Raw genomic sequence first — 22,483 nt, forward strand, 5'->3', positions numbered from 1 at the left:
TGAGATTATTTTCTACTGATCTGTTTAATCCAATGAAAGCATTGATATGAAAAATTATTTCAGTATTAGAATTTAAATTCTTAGTCTTACTAAAATTGTTTTATTTCTTTTTTTTTTTTTTTTGCACTGAAGAAGTATAAAAATAAGCAGTGATGTGGGTACAAATACAGAAGCAACCGTTTGTTTCCTGCTACAAATGACTTCAGAAAACAAATAAACTGGTACTGGTTTCACGTTTCGTATTGTCTCATGCTTGTTTTTTCTTTCTTTTCCAGAGAATTTTGATTAAAAAATGTTGTGTTTCATCTGATGAAAGGAGAAATTTGAAGTTTATCTTTACAGTGATTTCCCTAAAATGATAGAGGAGGTTTCCTATACCCGTTCCTCCCAGTTTCAGTCGGTTCAACACACACTGCTGCTGTTTCTAAAGGAATTGTTCCAGCACACCAGCCCAGTTTGCTGTGCTGCAGGATGGAAGCTCGTACTGGCACAAGGGGGAAAAGATGTGAGTGGGACACTATTTTTAGAGCATCTTAAAATTCTGCTACTATAAATTAATAATATCAAAAATGAAGAAAAGAGCTTTTCTTGTGCTAAGACCCTTCACCTTGATATTTTAATTGCACCTTTGTATGGCAGCCTCTGAATAATCACACTGACTTTCTTCCACAAGTGAAAATTAGTGCTGTTTTGAAAAACACTGGCATTTAAAAAAATACAGTTTGGGAATTAAAACAGCATGTAATACATGTATTAAATATACATAACCACAGCTGGGGTGCGGATTTTATTTCACAGAACTACAGGGTGGTCAGGTTGGAAGGGACCACAGTGGGATTATCTGGTCCCACCTCGCTGCTCCAGCAGGGTCATCCCAGAGCACAGGACACAGGATTGTGTCCAGATGGCTCTGGAATATCTCCAGTGAGGGAGACTCCACACCCTCTCTGGACAATCTGTTCAGGGCTTGGTCACTGCACAGGGAAGAAATTCTGCCTCGTGTCCAGATGGGATTTCCTGGGCATCGCTTTGTGTCCGTGGCCTCTTGTGCCATGGCTGGGCCTCACGGAGCAGAGCCTGGTCCCTGCTCTGCCCCCTCCCTGCAGACAGGGACAGACAGGGCCGAGGGCCCCTCTGACCCCAGCTCCCTCAGCCTTTCCCCAGGACAGAGATGCTCCAGTCCCCAAATCATCTTTGTGGCCCTCCATGGGACCCTCTCCAAGAGCTCCGTGTCTCTCTCATCCCGAGGAGCCCAGAACTGGACGCTGCTCCAGGGGAGGCCTCGCCAGGGCTGAGCAGAGGGGCAGCATCGCTCCCTGAACTGCTGCAAATGCTCTTCCTGACGCACCCCGGGACACCAGTGACCTTCTTGTCCCCTGGGGCACAGTGCTGGTCACGGACAGCTCGTTGGCCACCAGGACCCCCAGCTCCTTCCCCACAGAGCTGCTTTTCCAGCCCGTGAGTCCCGGCCTGTGCTGGTGCCTGGGGTTGTTCCTGCGCAGGTGCAGGACCCTGCACTTGCCTTTGTTGAACTTCAGACAGTTCCTCTCTGCCCTTCTTTCCAGCCTGTCTGAAGGGCTTTCCCAGCCCTCTGAAGGGCTCACAGCACTCTGGGCTATCGGCCATCCCTCCCAGCTTTGTGCCATCAGCGAACTTGCTGAGGAGGCATCGACCCCTCATCCAAGTCATTGATGAGGAAATTAAACAACCCTGGGGGACACCACTAGTGAGAGGCCTCCAAATAGACCCTGTACCACTGATTATGACTGGGATTTTCCATTCAGCCTGTTCTCAATCACCTCAGTGCCCACTCGTCTCACCCACACGTCCTGCGTTTCCTCAGGAGAGTGTTGTGAAACACAATGTCGAAAACCTTGCTGGAGTCAAGATGGACAATATTCACAGCTCTCCCCTCACCCATCCATGCAGTTGTTTCATCATAGAAGGTGATCAGGTTGGTCAAGCAAACCTTATCCCACTTCAAATCTAGTTTAAATTCTCCCAACAAGCCCTTCTAACTCCTGGGCTAAAATCCTCTTCTCCCTTTGAGACCTCTGTTTCTTTAAACCCTTTACTGTAGACAGCAGAGGTAAAATGTGATGATTTGTCATTTACTTCAATCAATTCTGCATTTCCTTCTCTGTCTTTTTTTGCCAGCATAAAAGTAGAACTGATTTAGTTGAATTCTCCAATTCCAGAGGCCCAACAGAACAAAGGATGGTAACAGGAAAAAGTGGCCGTTTAGTCAATGTCTGATCCTCTCTCAGCTTTGCTGATGTTTTAACAGAGATCTTCATGACTCGAAGATCAATTGATCTTAAATCTAGTATTTAGAAATATTGTGAAGTAAAAGATTAATGGTATCACTTCCATCCCTGGAAGTGTTCAAGGCCGGGTTGGAGGGGGCTTGGAGCAACCTGGTCTAGTGGAAGTTCCCTGCCCATGGCAGGGGGTGGGACAAGATGGGCTTTAAGGTTCCTTTTGATCAAAACCATTCTGTGATTCCATGATTCTGTAGTTGTGTGGGGTTTTTATTTTTTGGTTTGGTTTGTGGGGGTTTCTTTGTGTGTGTGTGTGTGTGGTTTTTTTTTAGTTTGCTTGTTTGTTTCTTTTAATCTTGCCAGGTGTTATTTAGTGGATAGAAATTACAATCCTCAAAAACTAGTACAAATAATTTTATTTTAACGACTGGGAGATTTTCACCGCTTCAAGTAGGAGAAGGTTGCTTTGCTGAAACTGCATTTCCCATAGTGCACAAGGGCTTTCAGGGCTGGGTCAGCTGATCGAGACACCGAAATGTTCCTTATTTCCTGTGCACTGCTTGGAAATGGTTCGTGGGTGCGAGTGGCTCATCTTTCCTTCGTCAGGTGATTGAGAGGCCGGGGACCACAATCCTGATTTTAACAATGACGAGAAGCGGAGCCGATTAACCTGCTCGATGTTGGGAAAACTGCTCCTTTGGGAGAAAGGGATGTCATGAAGTAACACACTGCAGTCAGCCCTGTTAACTTCATGGGAACAGGTAGAGGGAATTACCTTTTGTACCAGACCTTTTGTTTTTTTTAAAGTTACCGATTTTGTTGCACGTTTTTTAAAAGAGTTACCAGAATTCTTGATTAATTGATATTTTCTAGCAGCTAATAAGTAGCCCTAACTAATCATCATTTTCGAAGCTTGCTTTCTTTTTTTCTTTTTGCTTTTTTTTTAAAACAGAGGTTAAGAGGAAACTTTTAAAAGAAAAAAGAGTTTTTCCAGACTGAGGCTGAGGACTTGGGAAGAAAACACAAAATGTCTTCTGAAGGAAAAAAGCTTTTCAACATCATTATTCTGGGAGTCTCATTTATGTTTATATTTACTGCTTTCCAATCCTGTGGAAATATCGCGGTAGGTGTGACTTTCAAAACATGCCACATTTCTATCTCATTTATGATATATAAGCCAAGTTATCTTGGCTTGTCTTTTGTGTGCTCTAATGTTGCTTTATTTGGGATTTTCTAATGTTCAAGATACTTTGACATTTTATCTTCTTTTGGTTGTGTTTTAACTAGATTAATGTGTTTAACCAAATAATTCAGCAGGTTGTTTCTTTAAGATAGCATAGCTACATATATAACTGTGCCCGATTGCTTCGAAAGTAGAAAATTAATCTTATAAAATGTTTGAACTTTAAAATAGTACCTGCTTTGACACTTGCAGTGTTGAACAATTGAATTACACCGAACCTTGCATATTCTATATTCCATGTTCTGTATAGTCCCTTTCAAAATATTTGCCTAAGTTATTATTAACCATGCTATTATTAACTAGATTTTCATAATCTAACAAACTAGATATTGAGGGGGAGTATGAGGATAACACCTGACAAATAGACTTCTACAATTGCTAAACTGCCAAGTCACCTTCCAGCTGAAGAAGTTATTTGCTGCTATTTAGTATCTCTTTGCAGACAAAAAATTGAGCACAGCATAATGCAAATTTACTGTTACTATTTAAATTTTTAGACTCCTGCTACTGCCAGGCTTAGCCCTTTAACTTCCAGAGCTGCTTTCAGGATTATTAGTTCTGTGCCTGCAGGGCAGTTAGATTTCAATATCCCTTTTGAGCCCACAGGTCTTACAGCTCTTTTCTTTCATGCAAGAAGAGTCCTTGCTGGGTTCAGACAGATAAATGTCCTTCACTGCACTATAGAAATAACTATTTGGGGTGGTTTTTGTAAGTCCTAGTGCAGTGTGATACTTGATGTGAATTCTTAAGTGCAGCCCAGCGATCTCAGGAATTCTGTGGTGAATTCAGCACCTCACTGAATTGGGCTTTGTGATCATGCAATCATGCAATTCATTGTCATAAAAGTCTTAGCAAGTGACTTGTGATCAGATCTGCCAGTCCAACTAACTACATGGTCTCATGAGCACTAAAGCTGATTCAAGGGGAAAAAAAAAGGAATGAGGAAATAACGGGAAGCTGAAAAGAGTGGAAACTCTTATCAGAGATTCACAGTTAGGTCAAGTTAAGATTATTCTGAAACTTCTCCTTTTTTTCCCCCATTTCTAAAACTAAGGTAGTCATACCTATCTATGTAAGAGAGGTCTTAAGTGAAACAAAAGTTTTGTGAAGTATTTTAGGTCTCTTACAAAATCATGATTTAATCATAAAGTAGTAATTCCTTGTTCAAACAGAAGTCTCCCTGCCAAGTATCTCCTGCATCTTTGTTGTGGAGGTGGTGTGAGTTGTAATTAACATTTAAAATTTTTTAAAGTACTTTGTAGTGTCTATTAATGAATAATTCTAATGTTTGATACTGATTTCAAACTGATGAAGGTGTTCTCAAAATACAAGACAGATTCTAACATATTACAATGTATGATCTCTTCCTCACAGCAAACTGTTATCACAAATTTAAACAACACAGACTTTCATGGCAGTGGCTACACGAGGTAATGACACAGATTTTCTTCTTACTTTGCTCCTTGCAGGGTGAACTTAGTTACAGTTTCATCCAGTAGAGAGACCCTCTCGAGATTGCAGTGTTCTGCCGACTTCACAATTTATTGGCAGACTTAAAGCAGTTTAAAACAGGCTTCTCACAGTTCTGCTCTGAATTACTTCCAGTTGAACTACATATCTGGTGTGCATGCTTTCTTTGTAGGGAGAAAAAAGCCACTCTCATCACATTCTCCACATTTTGCCTTAGGAGGCGAAGAAGGTGGACGTTTAAAAATAAATCCAGCTGCTAACTCAGGCCTTGGTTGTTTGCCCTTGCACACTCTGTGTTTGTGTAGGACAGGTGGTGTGGATCAGCTCTCAGGAAGTACAACATAAATGTGAAAGGAGCAGTCAGAAAGACAAGCAAAGCCACAATAAGCCATTCTCTTTGTTGCACTGGCAGACTCAAACTTGTCAGGCATGATCAGGGACCTTTTGCATGCCAAATTAATCTGTCATGTAGGAAAACCTGATTGCTCCTTTGAAGGGTTTGCTGTCTTAATTTAAACTAAAAATCCCACTGGGACAAAATATGTCTGTAAAATTTCTGCGGTGTATTTGGCAGAAGATGAAAACCTCGCTGACAGGTAAATGAGGCTCTAGAACATTCTCCTCTAGATGTACAGGGTACAAAATACAATAACTGCTGTTCAGGCAGTTTGACAAGTGCATGCTGTAAATTACAGGATGTCATTGCCTGCAGTAGTCTGGGACTCTACTCAGCACTCCAGGGAACACTGTACACTCCTGTATTCCCACGTGCAGTGCAGTGGGTGAAGGGAACAGAAGAAAGTAAGGAAATGTTTGACCATCAAAGTTTTGCTGTTAAGTTCTGTATGTACTTAACTGAATATTTTGAAATCCACTGATCACTCTTAAATCAGTTATAGTGATAGCCTGTATTTTATTCTAAGTATTTAATCATCTTTATTTTCTATTTTTGTAGCATGTCCATTATTTATGGAGTATTGTCTGCATCAAATCTTATATCACCTTCACTGGTTGCAATAGTAGGACCTCAATTCTCCATGGTTATTAGTGGCGTGTTTTACAGGTAAGTATTAATTTTGAGGTTTTGCCTGCTTCCTTGGAAATATTTCTTTAGTTTTTTTCACATCTAAGGCTCCTGTGCCATACATGAAATTGTACTGGCTAAGAAAAGCATCTCACAGAGATACTGCAGATGTGTAACTGCAGAGTACTTCAGCCCATTGGAAACAGCACATTTTTTTCCACAGCATTCCCAGACTTTGCTGATTGTGGAATTGAGGTTATGGTCTCAAATTAATAACTAGATAAAAAAAATTCTATGTGCTTAGAAGGGTAAAAAGATTTTTCACATACAACTTGTTTTTCAACGTCCCTTAGGAGAGTTTTAGCTGATTTAGAAGCACCTAAGTGAGGTATCTGATTGTTAAAGAGCATTGTCCACTTTAAGTCAGTATCCAATAAACTGATCTGTTCTGTTCTAGCCTATACATTGCAGTCTTTATCCAACCAGCTACATGGGCTTTCTACACTGCCTCTGTGCTTATTGGCATTGCAGCTGCTGGTAAGCATTGCTCTTACTCTGCTGACTATTTTTTATGATATTGGAATATACCTTTAAAGTATTTTTATTTCCTGAGCAATATATTCCGTCTGTTTCAGTCCTCTGGACAGCCCAGGGAAATTGCTTGACTGAAAATTCTGATGAAAACACCATTGGAAGGAACAGTGGAATTTTTTGGGCACTCCTACAATTCAGGTAAGCTTTAGTTGTTAATTTTTCTCTTTTTTTGGTTGCGTACCCATTCTGCTTTTTACATCTTTTTATACGTGGGACACTGCATCCAAAAGTACTCCCCTGGGACCTTGCAGTCAGTGGGAAGAAGAGATGGAAGCAACATTTTTATTGGTGTTGTGTGTTACAGAACAGGGAATGAAAGCTGGATATTGCAATCTCTGCTTCTGAGGTGCTAAAAAGATACATTTCTGTTAGGGGAGCATTCAAGGGATATAACAGCAATCCTGTTGATTGTGGAGGGCTGTGCCAATTTGTGTCCTTTATTGAGGCAGAAGCTGGTTCTTGCTGCCAAGGTGAAGATATTGAAGTTAGACCTGTCAGTCAGAAGCCAGAAAAGAAATTTTGTACTTGTTTTTGATGGCTCTCTGATATTATTTGAGTTCTGCTTGACTAAAAACATCAACAAAAGGCTCAGCATCAAGCAGGGCAGTGAGAACAAGGCAGTGAATGCTGTGTTGTGGCCATTAAGTGTTTTGTGCAGCATAGTTAATGCCTCTCATGGGAGTGTAATGCCATTAGGATATTGAGAAAATAATGAAATTATGCAACAAGATAGAGCTGATGGCTTGAAGAGAGACTGAAAAGGCTGGGACTCTTTCCTGTGGAGGAACAGCAGCTGAGGAGGGTTATACCAATGTGTTACTCAAACATGAGGGCAGGAGGGGAGCTGAGTGTGGAACTGTTGCTCACCAAATGTTGCTGTGCTGGAGCTGGGGTCACTTGGTGAGAGTAAAGAGGGCTGGTTTGAAACAGGTAAAGTGCTTTGTGGGTGATGAAACTTCTGGAGTTTGCAGCCACAGGACTGTGTGTGGAGTTGGATTGTGTCAGCAAGGTCAAAAAAGAATAAAAAAAATTCATGGGAGACAGGTGCACAAATAGTTCCTGAAGAGAGATCCTTTTTACCACCTTTAATGCAACAGTTCTGCGTACTGGGAGATAACCAGGGAATGAATTGCAGAAATGCTTACGGTGCTGAGCCTGCATTGCTAATGCTGCTGTGGGGATGGGATCCTGGTTTGAGAGAACATCAGCCTGAACCAGGGGCATACTTGTGTTTCTAAAGTTTTCAGTTCCAGAATTAACCCCTCAGTATGTTATCAGGGTAGCAATTTCCACAAACCCAGCTGATTGTGTGTTTTACAGTGAGTAAAATGCATGGCTTAATATAAGGAAAATTGGCTCTAAAACTCTTTTAAATCATTCATTCAGAATAACTGTAATTTGGGAAGAGGTAGTGAGGGACACAATTTCCTTGAGCTGATGCAATACTTCAGACAAGACACATGACCCTGCAGAGGAAGTATTACAAAATCACCTCTAGAAACATGTCAGCTTTCTAACCTATACCTTTCCAAAATTAGAAGCAACTTAGATGGAGGTTTCCTCATTTTTGCCACCACCTTGTGTCTTGATTGATGAAAATGGAATAGCCAGCACTATGGGGCAGAATCCTCAGATTTGTTTGAAGTTTTATATAGAAAGAGCTGACATGGAGAGTGACTCGTGTCTTTATTTCTTTCACAATTGCACAGCCTTGTTTATTTTTGTATAGAATAGTACTCCTGTGGTGCTACAACCCTAACTTTTTCATAGAATGTGTTTCTGACCTTTGTTCTTTTTATTTACAGCTTGATTTTTGGAAATCTGTATATCTACTTTGCTTGGCAAGGAAAAACTCACATATCAGGTGGGTACTCCTTGTTTATATGGCCAACCTTTAAATACAGTAGCATGAATAAACAGATGAAATGGTGCACTCCAAAGTGGCAGGAAGCTTGTACTAAAGCAGACTTTATTTATTTATTGTAGATAGTCTCTTCTTGGAGATTTTCCATGGTAGCTACTCTGGGATTTTCACTGTGCAGACACACTTGTGCCAAAATACACCTGTTTAGGGGGGAGGTGTTCTGGCTGTATGTGTAATATTATACACATTATCCTGTTCCAAAGTAAGCTCCTAGTGTATGTACAGTGTCCTCCTAAATCGTATTGGAGATTGATTAAGCTATGAAATAAAGGAAAATAATGAAAACCCATCCCATTTCCCTTCATGGCTGCACTAATCATTGTGCTGGCACTAAGCAGTGTAGGAGGCAGAGGCTGAGATGAGGCAGCACTGCTGGGAGAGCAGAGAAAGAACTTGCTCTTCCTTAGTTTATGAAGACAAACTTCCTGATGGGATTGTAATTAATACTGTAGTTTTTTCCATTTGACACTGGCAAAGAGCAGGAATTGAAGAACAGCGGACTTTATTCATGTTCTTGAGCTGGACAGTGTTGAGAGTGTTTTTAAAGCAAAGATTTCTGGCAACTGTTGAAGCCAGGCAAAGTATGGAGGGGGTTTCACTAAAAAACTGCAATAGTGAAAACAGATTTTAATAACAAAAATGAGCATTGCTGGGAAATCAGTGCTCTGTAAACAGATAAGTTTGATTTTCCTGTTCTATAATTACTGATGGTTTTCCTTATTTAGTCCTAATGTAGAATATCTACTAGAATAGTCAATTCTTTTAACCTTTAACAGATGAGGGTGTAAGGAGTAAGATGTTGACTTTTAAATGATAATTATCAGGCTTCAGAAATAACAGAACAGAAAGAACAGTCCACTTCTGGTTTCTGTTAGCTCCATCTTTTCAGGTTCTCCGCAGACACAGGTTTGGTAATGAAACACCAGCTACTTTTTAAAGGTCATCCTCTGCATTCCCTCACCTGTAACACAAAGGCTTAAGTGTTACTGGACACACTTTGAACCTGGGTGTTCTCAAATTCTGTGCATTCCAAACTTCCCTGCTCTGCTAACCACAGAATAGAGCAATTAACTATGAGGCAGTTCTGCTGTTACATTTCCCTCCATCTTAAATGTCTTGAGATTCCTCTTTATTAGAAAATTTGATATTGAACCCTAACAGCATTTAAAAATCAAATCTTTTTACTACCTGTATGAAAATATTACAAGCATTTCAAGGTGTGAAGCACACCTTCTCTTTTTGGATCTGTGATCATACACAAATTATTTTCAGGACAAGCTTGCATTTGCTGTTGAGCTAAAGGGGAGGGAAATCCATTCTTAGGTAGTATCTTCAGGGTCATGCATTAATTCAATCACAACTATTTGCTGTTACTGGCTTTTTTCCCTGCTTAATACTGGTAAATGGGAGTGGCTTTTGTGTTAGACGTGTCTGTGCTCTGCTGCAGTAAGCAGCTTGTTTAGCAGAGTTGTCCCCTCCAGCTGCTGTGACAGTTACTGAGGTTTTGGTGGTTTCAATACCTCTGTAGTTTCCCAGTCTATGAGTTTGTGATGCCATGGTGCTCATAGTTCTGATGCTGGTCAAGAGCTTCTTTTAGAAATCTGAAGGGGTTTGGGGCAGTCTGTGTCCACTCTGAACTATATAAGTCTTCCAATATGTAATTTCTTCTGCTAATAATTTATGCACTTCCTTTAATTGGCTGCTCCTTGGTCATAGCCTTTGCATGGCAGAAAATGCGAGAGACCTCTTTAATTTGCCGATATTTTATTAGCACCATAAAACTGAGACAGGAGTTTGCCAGCAGCTCCATGTGGAAGGTAAGCTAGAAAATTAGTGTGTGTTAAACACTGTAGCATGTGTGTGTTAGTTGTTTGGAGGTAGCTGGATTGGTTTGAGTCACTTCTGCACATCTGGTTATGGCTCTTGTTTGTTTTTCCACAGAGAGCGATCGCAGAACTGTCTTCATTGCTCTGACTGTTATCAGTCTTGTGGGCACAGTTCTGTTCTTTCTGATTAGGAAACAAGAGGATGCAAAAGCTCCAGGGGATGATGATTCCACTAATGAAATCCTGGGGGAGAGCTCGTAAGTGTTGATGGCAATAACATGGTGTCTCATCTCCTCGTTTGTGCTCCTACTCTGCAGAGGAACATCTGTGCTGGAAACATGATTGTTACCAACAACCTGGAGGATTCACAGATTTAATAGAAAAGTGTCTGTATTTTAGCAATGAGAATGTATGAAAAATAATGTTCTTGATATGGCACATTCTCAAGGGTGAAGTTCAGTACTGCACATGAAGTTTTTCCTTTGATAAGTTAAGTGCCTTGTGAAAGATACCCTTCACCTCTTCTCCACTGATTATTATGAAACACTTTTATGTTTTCTCTTGCCCTCATCAGCCCAGTTGAAAGGCTGGAATAAGCAGAAAGTACTCCTTTTTTTATAGGTTGTTTTACAAACTGGAACATGTTTTTCCTATCTTCTCTAAATATATATGCTACCCTGATAAATACATTAGAAATGCACAGTTACACAGATTCAGTGCAGTTTTGCCTGAGGCATCAGCTTAAATATTTTTGCTTTATTTAAAGAGCAATGAAAATGTTATAAAAACATCAGTGAGCATGCCTGTGGAAAAAATGTTGAAAGCTGAAAATGTTCAAAAGAAAGATTCTGTTAAGCAAGCATTCACTAGTGTGGGCAGCAAATAGATTTTGTGGTTACTTCAGATCTCAGAAACTTTTAAAATACATTGTCATATTCCAGTGTATAGTACAGGGCTAGAAAACGCACAGAAGGTTTGAAAAATGAAGGTGCCTTCCAGCACAGCAATAAAGTGTGGTTATTCTCTTCCATTTTGACCAAGTAATTTGTTTACCCAGGTCTGCACGAAACAAAATGATGAGAGCAGTGGCTGCCTTCAGTAAGTACAATTTCACATTAGAGTTGCTTCAGCAAAACCTGGCATCTCCTTCCCAGCTCTCTGTGTTTGTGCTGATGATGTGATCGTGTACAAACCACTTCAATCACGTACCTGTGTAGTCCAGGACAGACTTGGAGTGCTCCTCCTTTGATGTGTTTTCAGATCCAAAGCTGTTGCTTTACAACACCTTCCTTGTACAGATGAGCACAAAAGGAGCAGGTTACAACTTGGGAAAGGCAGTGTGAGATTGAAAAATAAAAATCAACAAACATATCAAGATAAAAAGAAGTCATATGGTGTTTGATTTTGTCACCAGCTGATACCAGTTAACAATTTAGAACTGAAGCAGCTGCAGTTTCCTTTGAAGCTTGATGTGTTCTGCCTGAGACTTTTAAGTTTGTTGTGAGAACATGGGGATCTTCACTGAAAACCTATTTATCCTTTCAGGAGACAGTTGCCATGAACTGAGAGTACAAAAATACAGTGAGCAGAAAATTGTCTGATAATTGAAAACTGTGTATCTCCTCTTTAATATTTCCCCTACTACATTTCTTACAAGAAATGAGTTTTGTATGCCACATTTCTTCTAGATGGCAGGTCAGGGTTGTTTTATTTAGCACTCTGCTGTAATAAACAGTAAATAAAACTTTAATGCACAGTTTGTATAATAACCAATTTTTGCTTTAAGCAAAGAGCAAAAGTAAGTGTAGATTATCTTAGTAGTATGATCAGAAGTTTTATTAATTTTCTTTATTATTTCTTTGCAGAGAAATCTATTACACTGAGCTTCACCAAAGAGATGCTGCTTCTCAGTGTTACAACAGCCTACACAGGTATGAAGCCAGCAGAGTTTCACCATGGAGCAGTGGCAAGGCATTGCTTGGGATTTTAACCCCAGACTGGAATTCTAACCCATATCTCTGCAAACATTACTTAGATATTTTAATTAATTTTGGGTTGCTCGTGACATTTCTGGGTCCTGGCGAGTGTTTCTGTACAGGAGGAGGGGTGCATCCAAATCTGAAGGTGCTGGTTCAGTGAAGTTCTGGGTCCCAAAGTGAGGGTTAGACAAAATTTACAGAGCTGGCTTTTATGGGATTTGATACTGCACTATCAATAGTTTGTAGACTGTTTAATGCAGTTGTATTGCATTTGAATTAAGGGAATGTTTGTACATCACACCTTCATTAAGGCATGGGAGAGTCCTCATGCTCTTCAGTTTAGTCTTGGTTCTATTGGGAAGCAGCTTAGCCATTTTCAGCTGGTTTTTTCAATAGTATTTGCTGTGGCAAGAGTTCTTACTCTTTTTAGCAATTTTTAGTTAAACTTGGTCTGCCATCCTTGGGCCAATGTATGAGTTGTAAAATAAAAAAATATTTTTGCCATATAAGTGATTCTTCCACCAAAAAAATACTGTAAAATCCTTGAATTGTTTTTTTTTTGGGGGGGGGGGGGGGCGGTTCTTGCTCCTTATTTGCTTTCAGATGTAGTTTTGTTTGTGATCAAATTAGGGTTTTTTATTAAATAGGTGCACTTTCAGAACCTAAGCTCTGAGTCACTGTTATGAAAAATTACTGTTAGGTGAAAAGAAAAACTTTGATGTGAACAAAATATAAACACTGCACTTTACAGTCAGCTCCTGGTTGAGAAACAGCAGGAGCAGCTCTGGCGTTGGGTTGCTCCAGCCACTAATCTGAGTTATAAATTACTTCACAGCATCTCCAAGTGTTGTGCTAACCCAGATTAACTCACCTGAATTCCTCTGGGGATGGGAATGTGGAGCAAGATAACAAGGGAAGGGAGTCAGTCAAGGTTTTGCCTGAATACCCTGAAATTTGGGGTTACAGGTGGCATAGAAATACATCAGTCCAGACTGGGGAAAAAATATCTGCTGCCATCTTCTGGATCTGGGTCGGTGTTGCCACTTTGTGTAGGAAAACAGAAAATTCCATAAGGCCATCAAGGACTTTTATTCCAAAATTACTGGTCAGGTTTAGAGGCTCCAAGTGCACCCCTGTTTTTGAAGCAGTTTATCCAGGCAGGGCAGGGTGTGCTGTACCAGAGTTTGGCTGTAGCAAAAGGCAAAGGATATAAATGAGGAAGTTTTACTTTGAGCTGTTTAGGAATAACAGTTTGCATTGTTTTACATACACTTTTTTCTTGAGTTGGTATTTTTATCCTGATGGTCATGTTAGCTGGACTCAGTGGTGTCACCTTTCCTAACACTAATGGCAATAGAAAGAAAGAAAGAGGATTTTAAGCAAGTAGAAGTTCTTCCTCAGCTTAAATTCATTATCTATGTACAGAAAAGTTCATTTTAGGATTCTTTGCTCCTTCTTGGTATTTGGGGATGCAGGGACTTTTAGGAATGCCATAACTTGAAGGGGGGGAAATCCTCTACTGAAATTGTGCTTTATTTCATCAGTTACTTTGTGTTATTTCACATGGTATTTGTCATTTGATAAAATTCCAGAGTTCTTGAGAAGTAGAAATAGAAACTATGTGTAGGGGTTGTGTCAAGAGTAGCAGCACTGAACCTGAGTGCCTGTGACACCAATTAGTGACACTTCTGTAATGTGCCTTTTGTGAACTGGTATAGAAGAACATAATAATTACAGAGTTTAAAATCCCCTCTTTGCTTCTATTACCCACACCTTGTTTAAATATATGATTTAAAGATACCTGAGGGGAAATCAGCCTTTAGCATAAAGATTTTCTCATGACTTCCATGAAAGTTCAACTATCAGTTCTGTTTGGTTTCCTTCCAAGGTTTGGTGTTAACGTTCTTTTCTGGAGTGTATGGAACATGCATTGGTGCTGTGAACAGGTTTGGCAGTGAAGAGAAGAGCCTGATTGGTCTCTCTGGTATTTTTATTGGTGTTGGAGAAATCTTGGGTGAGTCTGAATTTGCTGCCTTTTGAGAGCAAAAAGGATTAGGGTGATGTAGTTATTCAAAGTGGGGTGGGGTTTTTTTTGTGTTTAACTCAACAGTGTGTTTTGAGCTTCCAGCAATAATGATGTGAACACAAAATGAAATAGTAGCAGTAGAATTGGCACTGTGGTTCCTTACTGCACTGTGAGTTGTACCTTACACTGTGTAAAGTGGATGTAGACCAACATCTGATGCCTATGAATTCTGATATTCTGCATTCTCTTTGGGTTACTGTGGAGGAATACACAGACTTAAAATGTGAGAAACACTGGGCTGCAGTGTTATTAGGGAATTGACACCGTTTTGCCATTTTAAATGCTATTTTGAAATAGTATTATGTTTGCATTTTTATTACTTCTTGGGTGATAAAATTTTCAAATTTTTGAATAAATGGTTACACTAAGGATTTCTTTCTTTAAAAAGTTTGCTTGTGTTAAATGAGATGTGATATTTGAATAAATTTGGATGCAGGTAATATTCATTAAGTAAATATTTCTTTTTTTTCTGTAGACTCAAGTACTGTGGTGTTTAACAAAAAACCACTGTTCATTAGCAGCTCAGATCCATTGAGTTGCATGGGTTTGCAATTAAGAGCTGAGCACAAGGCTGTCCATTTTCACTTAGTGCTGTTGCAATACTGAAGGAAGCTGGCTGCTGGTTAAATACTTGCTAAAAGGTGAAATATCTTCATCAGCAACCATCTGATCAATCTCCTGCCCCCATTTCCCTGGCAAACTCCTTGGGGCTGTTTGCATGTCAGTCAATCTTTGTTACCCAGTGTGGGGACGTTTATCATTTAAATTGTTGGGATTTCAATCTTCACTTCTGATTCAGTTTTCTCCTCGTTTGTGCTCCTGCAGGGGGAGGAATCTTTGGCTTGCTGAGCAAGAAGAGTCGCTCTGGCAGGAACCCAGTGGTGATGCTGGGCATCCTTGTCCACTTCATAGCCTTTTATTTAATTTTTTTCAACATGCCAAATGATGCCCCCATCGCTCCTATGGAAGGAACAGATCAAGTTGCTTATATGATTCCAAGGTATGTGAGATTTTTTTTCCTTTGGCTGCTGTAACTCAGGATGTACATGAACAGCAGAATTTTCTCTACAGAGAATTCCTTGAAGTTTTTTTCTGTGTAATGACTAACTCCCTAGAAAAAGCTTTCAGGAATTCTGTTTTTATTAAAGGTAGATATTCCACCAGTGTGCACCCAATTAAGAAACTTGAATGGCATAAGAATAAAAAGCCTGGGGATGAATAATAGCACCTGTGTCACTTGACAACTGATGTTTCTGACATGTAGCACAATAGCAAGACCAGCATCTATTGTAGTAGGTGTTAAGAATTCGGTTTGTTTCAAAACAGTCTTGGGCTCAGTTTTACATCAGGGAGCACCAGCCTTGCACTTTTGCACTGGTTTCCAAAGTCTTCCAGTGCTTATTGTCAAATTCCACTTGGTCTAACTGCATCCTGTCCCTTAGAGCACTCAGTGTTTGGGGGAAGAATATAGAAAGCTTTCTTACCTCATCATTACAGCTTTTTTTTGGGGTGTATTTTTGCCATTTTGTGTGAAAATCCTGTATTTTCAGTTCTGCAGACCCAGCTGCTAACTTGCAATTCTAAGCATTTGTGCCTGTGCAGGTGACTGGTCTTAGCTGGAGTATTTTTCTGCCAAATGAGTTGGTATTTCTCTAACATTCCTGCAGATTTTGTGAACTCGCCATGTGGCTCAGCTTTTAATCACTGCTGTGTGGGCTCTGTGGCTCCAAGCACCAGAATGAGTTCTTTTAGAGACTCTAATTCAGTGTAGAATTGACTGCAGGTAACAGTATTAGAAGTCTTGGCATTCAAGAAACTAAAGCTGATGAAACAGCCACTCTTTTTGCCAAGCCAGGCGTTCCCAGTTCTTTTCTAGGGAAATTAAAAGTGTGATAACTTTCTTCCATTCTCAGTTTGCAAATAAGTCTGCCAAAAATAGTTTATAGATGTGTGAGCTGTTTGAATGAATGGCTTTTAAATTGGAATTGCTTTCTCCTTCAGCAAAGAGGTGGCCATGCTCTGCAGCTTCCTGCTGGGGCTGGGGGACAGCTGCTTCAACACCCAGCTCCTCAGTATTTTGGGATTCCTGTATTCAGAGGACAGTGCTCCTGCCTTTGCCATCTTTAAGTTTGTTCAGGTATTTCCTAACTTAGCTTTTTGGACCTAGGATTGTTGGGATATTACTGAAATACTGGGTTAGGCTTTTAATGAGCTAAAAAAAATGTTTCTGCAAATTATTTCATCCTGAATTTTGGTGTAAAATAGTTTTGTGATGCTGGGAACAGTTTTCTGGGCTGTGATCTTCAAGCTTTGTCTGTGTTGTTTCTAGACAAAGTGGTTTGAAATACCAGAGATTTTGGTAGTGTTTTTACCAGTCTGAAATACCAGCTTGCAACGCTAGAAACACTTTGGAGTTTGGTGTTCATTTTCTACAGTTGTGCACTGTTTAAATAACAAGTAAAAACTAAATCTGTTGTGGGACATGCTGAGACATATGTTGAGGTATAATGAAGCCTTAGGATTGTCTGTCTACTACAAAAGCATTCTGAGAGCTTCATATTAAACTGTCTGTGTCAGTTTGATAATCCTTCTGTGGCAGCACCAGCCTGGAAATCTCCACTGATAATCTTCTCACTTTGTTTTTCCTCTCAGTCCATCTGTGCTGCAGTTGCCTATTTCTACAGCAACTACTTCCTGCTGCAGTGGCAGCTCCTGATCATGGTGATCGTGGGCTTCTTTGGAACAATCACCTTCTTCACAGTGGAGTGGGGAGCAGCAGCAGCCCTGGCTGCCCGTGGCTCAGACTACAGCAGCATCTGATCCCTGTGCCAGGCCTGCTCTGCCAGGAGGAACAGCACAGGCACGATTTTTTGGAAGTGTGAAAAGGTGAAAGAGGTCGAGTTGCTGCACAGGTTGAGATGGAGGAAGCTGCTACTTCAGTCCAGCTGAATGTGAGACAGGAGGGAAAAAAAAAGCCAAATTTGAAAGGCTTTTTTTCCTTGCTTGGATCAACTGAGCGTGGTATATGTGTTGTTAAAAGTCTGGTATTGGAAATGGAAGGAAATGCAGGAATCCATGTATTGAACAATTCTCTTCTGAGATGTCCCTTTCAGAATGTAATTGCCTAATTTCACTCTACAGTGCACTACAGAATTAGTTTGGGGGTTTGTCCCTTAAATTATTTTTCCTATATTCTGGTTCTGCAGACATTGGAATTCCTGTATAGAATGAGTGATATTTTTATAAGGTAGATTGAATTGCAGATCGTGTCTGCGCAGCTGAGAAATCAATTTGGCATTGAATTTTTCAACAATTAGATGTGAGGAAGTATTTCTGTGGGAAATGTTGCCTTACTCTGTATCTCTCAGCTCCTTGTTTCCCAACCTTTTGTTTATTAATCTATTTCATGTGCCTAAGTTGTCAGATCCATGGGGTTTTTTGTTTGGTTGGGTTTTTTTTCTGTTTTGGGCTTTTTTGGGTTTGGTGTTTTTAATTTTCTTGTAAGGAAGTAGATCAGGTTATAGTGTTACATGATAGATTTTACCAGAATTTGAAGAAATGACCCTTGGCCATCTGAAGGATGGGATGCCAAGGCCTGTGAAATATTGATGATGGAAAACAGCTTCTGGCTCAGCATCTCAGAATTGAACTGTTGGGAATTGTGTTGGGAAAGGTGCTGAACCTTCCTCAGGGTAGTGCTACATGAAGGACCATAACCCATGGAGGACCATAATCCATGGCTTCCCTCCCAGAATCCCAAATAGTTCTTTTGAGTTCAATGGCATTTTCATCATAAAATGATGAAAATCTGTGATGGGAGCACAGAGATAACTTTAGAAAGTACAAATGGCCCGAGAATGTGAACTGTCAGAATAATACTGCAGTGTTTATTCTACTGCATGACCTGAAACACTGGTCCTAAATTGTTTTATTCGTCTGTTTTGGGGAAAATGTACTGTAATCTTCCTCCACCAAATAGGAAAGCAAGGTTACTGGCATAGTAACTACATTTTAATCCAGAACTGTTATAGATGATGTAACAGGCAGTGACTGACTGACTCACCTTGACTTTATCTGCCTACACAAAACTCTAAAGTACTTGCAGTTATGTTTGTCTGGTGGGCAGAGAACAGGCATGGAACACTGAGAAGGTGTTTTTAGACACTCCATGGAGCTATTTTTAGAAAAGCACCGTTCACCAACCCTTTTTTATGCACAGTCAGAATATGAATGTTTTATCTTTAAAGACAAGTTTAGAAAGACTCGGCTGGTTACGTGTCAGTAGCTCCCACGTGTTGTAACTGTGTAGGAGCTCCCAAGGTTAATCCTGGGGAGGGAGGGTGGCATCTCCTGTGACATTTGCTGTCACTTTTGCTCTCCAGGAGCAGTGTCACAGCTCCCGTGGAGCACAGCCCTCGTTGTGCACAGCCAAAGAGCCCGGAGGGATCTTCTTACAGGGATAGAGAAAGGGATTTTTAAATTCACGGCAGGTTCTTGCTGTGTGATCAGCAAGGTGTTGATGGAGGGGTGAGAGGGCACCTGAACACCCAGCAAGCAGAGAAATCTGTGAGGACAAGCAGGAGAGAGAGGCTATGGGTATTCCCAGGAGATTCAATGAATGATGTAAAAGAGAATGAGGCAGAACGTGTATTTGAGTGAGGGGTCACTAGTGCCATTCCAATTTGTCAGGCAGCCTGAAAAAGCATTCAGTGTTCAATCAATATGTGATTAATGGCACCAGCAGCACTGCAAAGTCTCTCTCTCACCCACTCCTGTTACCCTGCAATTTGAAGCATACGGTTTTTATATACTGAGCATTACAAAGGTGTGGATTAAAGGATGCTGCCAGTGATTAAAATTCTCTTGTTGCTACACATTTGTATTTTCTCCAGAGGACCAAGAGGGATAAAGCTTTTTTTTTTTTTTCAGATAGGGAATTACTGATTTTTTTTTTTACCTCTAAACCCTTTCTGGGCCCTATTTTCCCCATCACATTAATGAGAGCAGAAAGACATGAAAATTCACAAGGAGCAGTTTTGTCTTTCAGTATATTTGGGTGAAAAAATGATTCTTGGGTCTTGTGATGATGAGTAACTTATGAGTGCATTTTAAACAATGCCATTTAATTGTAAGTAGGTTATGGCTCTCACGAGGTTGCTTTTTAAATTGATCCCTTTTAATGATGAACTTCTGTGATGTTCATTTGCCACATAAGAATTATATGAACTATTCTATTAGAAATGGAAAGTGCTACGTTTATGTAGTTTCAAAAGGCACTTTGAAACAAACTTAGAGGGATACTAATGAATAAGGACTTGTGGGTTTTCAGTACCTCTGTGAATCTGATGCTTTACTTTTTTTTCTCTTTCTCTCTTCTGGTCTGCCTCAGTATCAGATAATCTTAGAAGGCTGCTCAGAACTATTTATAGGGTCATTAAAGGGAAGTATTATTGCTCTGTGACAAGTTCTACAAGAAATCATGACAATCTCCAAGCTGCATCATGGATAGCTATTCTTTATTACTATTAACTGTGTAAGTATTGCTTTTGACATTTGATCTGAAGAGAGAGGCCTCAGTTACTCTGGCTGCTGCTGACAGATGATTGCTTTTCACTTAGTGAAATATTTTTTTGATTTGCCAAGAGGTGAAAAATCCTCTCCAATATACACAGTTGTCAATTTGGTTGAAATTTTTGGTGTAGCAAGATAAAGAGCAGTAACGCTGACATCCATTTATGATTCCATCTCTTAATCTGTTAATCATCATTTACCAACCACGAGGCTGCACCTCCTTCATTTCACCTCAGTGGCCTTTGAACAGTTTCATGTTAATCTGAATTGGGAGCTCACTGTTAAATTAAATGGCATTGGAAAAAAAAAAGCTTTTGCTTTATCTATGGCTTTGTTTTGTATTAGAGATTTCATCTTTATATGCAAAATTATACATTAGCTTGCTTTGGTTTATTAAAAAGTCCTCTTTCATTTTTTCCCCCTCATTCTTTTAAGGTGTTACTAAGGTTTAATATCTTGACATATCACATCCTCAAGTTTTTCAAACAGATGCTAAACAGGAAATGAAAACTGATTTTCTTGACAATTGAGTGCCAAATAAGCTGCTAAAAAATGTCTTTAATGAATCTCATATAAACATATCTATATTTTGTCTTGCCAGTTGGTTTTCATTTTGATACATGGATGCATGGAGAATTTCTACAGCTGTAGACTTTGTTCATAATTAATGATGTGGTTTTACTTCTGTTGTGTTAATTTCATTAGGTACAATCTATGTTAGCGAGCTGAGATAAGGAAAAGAACCATTTATAGTTTTTTTTTAAATAATTCAAATCTATAATTTTCTGCAGGTACTGCTAAACTCTTAAGGGATATTAAAAAAAAAAAATCCCAAACAACCAGAACCCCCAAAAATCCTTAACCAAGGTCCCTATCTTAGCAGAAACCCTCCTGTGGTACAGCTATGAAAAACAAGAAGTCTTGTGCTGTTAACTTCTTTGAATGTTTGTGACCATTTTAAAATATACTGGACAGAGAACTTCCTGGTGGGGTTTGCTGTGACTTTATGGAAAATAATTTAAATGTAGAAGGCCATAAATTCAGGACCATGTGCCAGTTAAGCAGACTGACCTCTGGACTTCCTTGGAGTTCCACAAGCTTACTTCAGATGAGGAATGTGGTTCCCTGGACTCCAGCCTAAGTGCCAGTAATTAATGCACAGAGGGATGTGTGAACAGAACCCTAAATGCTGTATGTTAGGGCAAACACTGTTGGCTGTCAGTATAAATAGGAAATGCAATGTTCAGCATCATGCCAGGAGCCACAGTACCCACCCTGGACCCAAAGTGTGCATGTGTGTCAGTGAAGGCATGACCTTACAACCACAACCATTAATTTTCCTGGTGAAATGTGTGTTTGAAGGCTTTATCCACACCTCTGTTTTCTTTGTAGCCCCACTAATGTTAATTGAATGGCAGCAGCAGTTAATACCACGTTTTCCATGATCTCTGTCTAACGTGCAGGCAAAAATAATAAAAGATGGGATAATTTAGAGATGGAGCTGAACTGGGAAATTTGCTCCTTTACAAGGACCTTGCCCTTCTGATATGACCGTGCTGGTCCAAAAGCAAGATTGAGACTGTTGTGATTTTCATGGATAAATTCAGAATGGTGCCTTGATAAATTTAGTTTCAGAGGTTGTGTTAGTACCACAGAGAAGCACCAATAAGAGTGGGGAAAAGGTCCTTAAAATGCAATAAAGAGCAAATCTGGAAGAGAGAATTAGTCTCAGTGGGCACATGAAGGGGGTGCTTTGTTCAGCTGAGTTTGTGCATTGGAAATCGAGATTTCTGTTTAGTTCATACTGCCTCTGTTAAGTTGGTTATCTCTGCTGTTAGAAGTCTTCCTCCAAGCTCTCCTTTCTGTTTTGTTTACATTTTGACGCCGTGCAGGAGTCTAGATGATTGAAACCTTTTTTTACCTTAATAAAAGGTGTCCTTGCGTTGGAATTGGTGGTAATTGAGAGCAGGCTCCCACAATGATTATCCTTAATGGAAACGCTGATTTCAAGTGAGTGTACTGCCTCTTCTCATGGTCACAACCACGCAAATAAAAGCGAATTACAGACATTGTTTTTGTTAATAGGCTCGTTAAGTTGTCGGAATTGTTCTTGTCACTGTTGTAAACAGTCGTGCCCGAGGCTTTGGGAGAGGGAGGCACAGTCGGAACTGATGGCTCTTGGAAGTGCTTTGTTAGAGCCTGCTTAGGGACACAGAAGTGTTCGGTTTAGTGCTGAGGAGTCCTTGGGAAATGCTTCATTCTGGTGTAGACACGCACCAGTGAAGCGTCTTGGGGAAATCAGTGGCTGCTTCAGCCTTAGCCTGTTCCCTTGCCCTGATGGAGAGCCCATCTTAAGGAAACAGATGCTGTTGTTAAGAGTAGAACATGTCTGAATGTTGGTTTGGGGCTTGTTTTTGTTGTTAGTTTCCTTTTCCAGTATCCTTTCCCACGATTTCAGTTACTTTCCTCCTAACACAAGTGCTCTTGTCTGAAAGACTCCACAAA

General features: G+C 40.1%; 1 protein-coding gene across 1 annotated transcript; it reads left to right on the plus strand.

Annotated features, from left to right (window-relative positions):
- Positions 1-2,796: 2,796 nt before the first annotated feature.
- Positions 2,797-22,047, plus strand: MFSD11 (major facilitator superfamily domain containing 11). Its single transcript, XM_032129049.1, has 14 exons — positions 2,797-3,022; positions 3,214-3,384; positions 4,879-4,934; positions 5,930-6,037; positions 6,456-6,535; positions 6,634-6,730; positions 8,398-8,456; positions 10,458-10,599; positions 11,400-11,440; positions 12,208-12,273; positions 14,210-14,335; positions 15,233-15,407; positions 16,409-16,544; positions 17,060-22,047. Exons 2-14 carry the CDS (start codon positions 3,289-3,291, stop codon positions 17,225-17,227), a joined length of 1,350 nt encoding a protein of 449 aa, XP_031984940.1. The 5' UTR covers positions 2,797-3,022; positions 3,214-3,288; the 3' UTR covers positions 17,228-22,047.
- Positions 22,048-22,483: the final 436 nt, after the last annotated feature.

The sequence above is a fragment of the Corvus moneduloides genome, chromosome 19, assembly GCF_009650955.1.
Source record: "Corvus moneduloides isolate bCorMon1 chromosome 19, bCorMon1.pri, whole genome shotgun sequence".
NCBI classification, from domain to species: domain Eukaryota; kingdom Metazoa; phylum Chordata; class Aves; order Passeriformes; family Corvidae; genus Corvus; species Corvus moneduloides.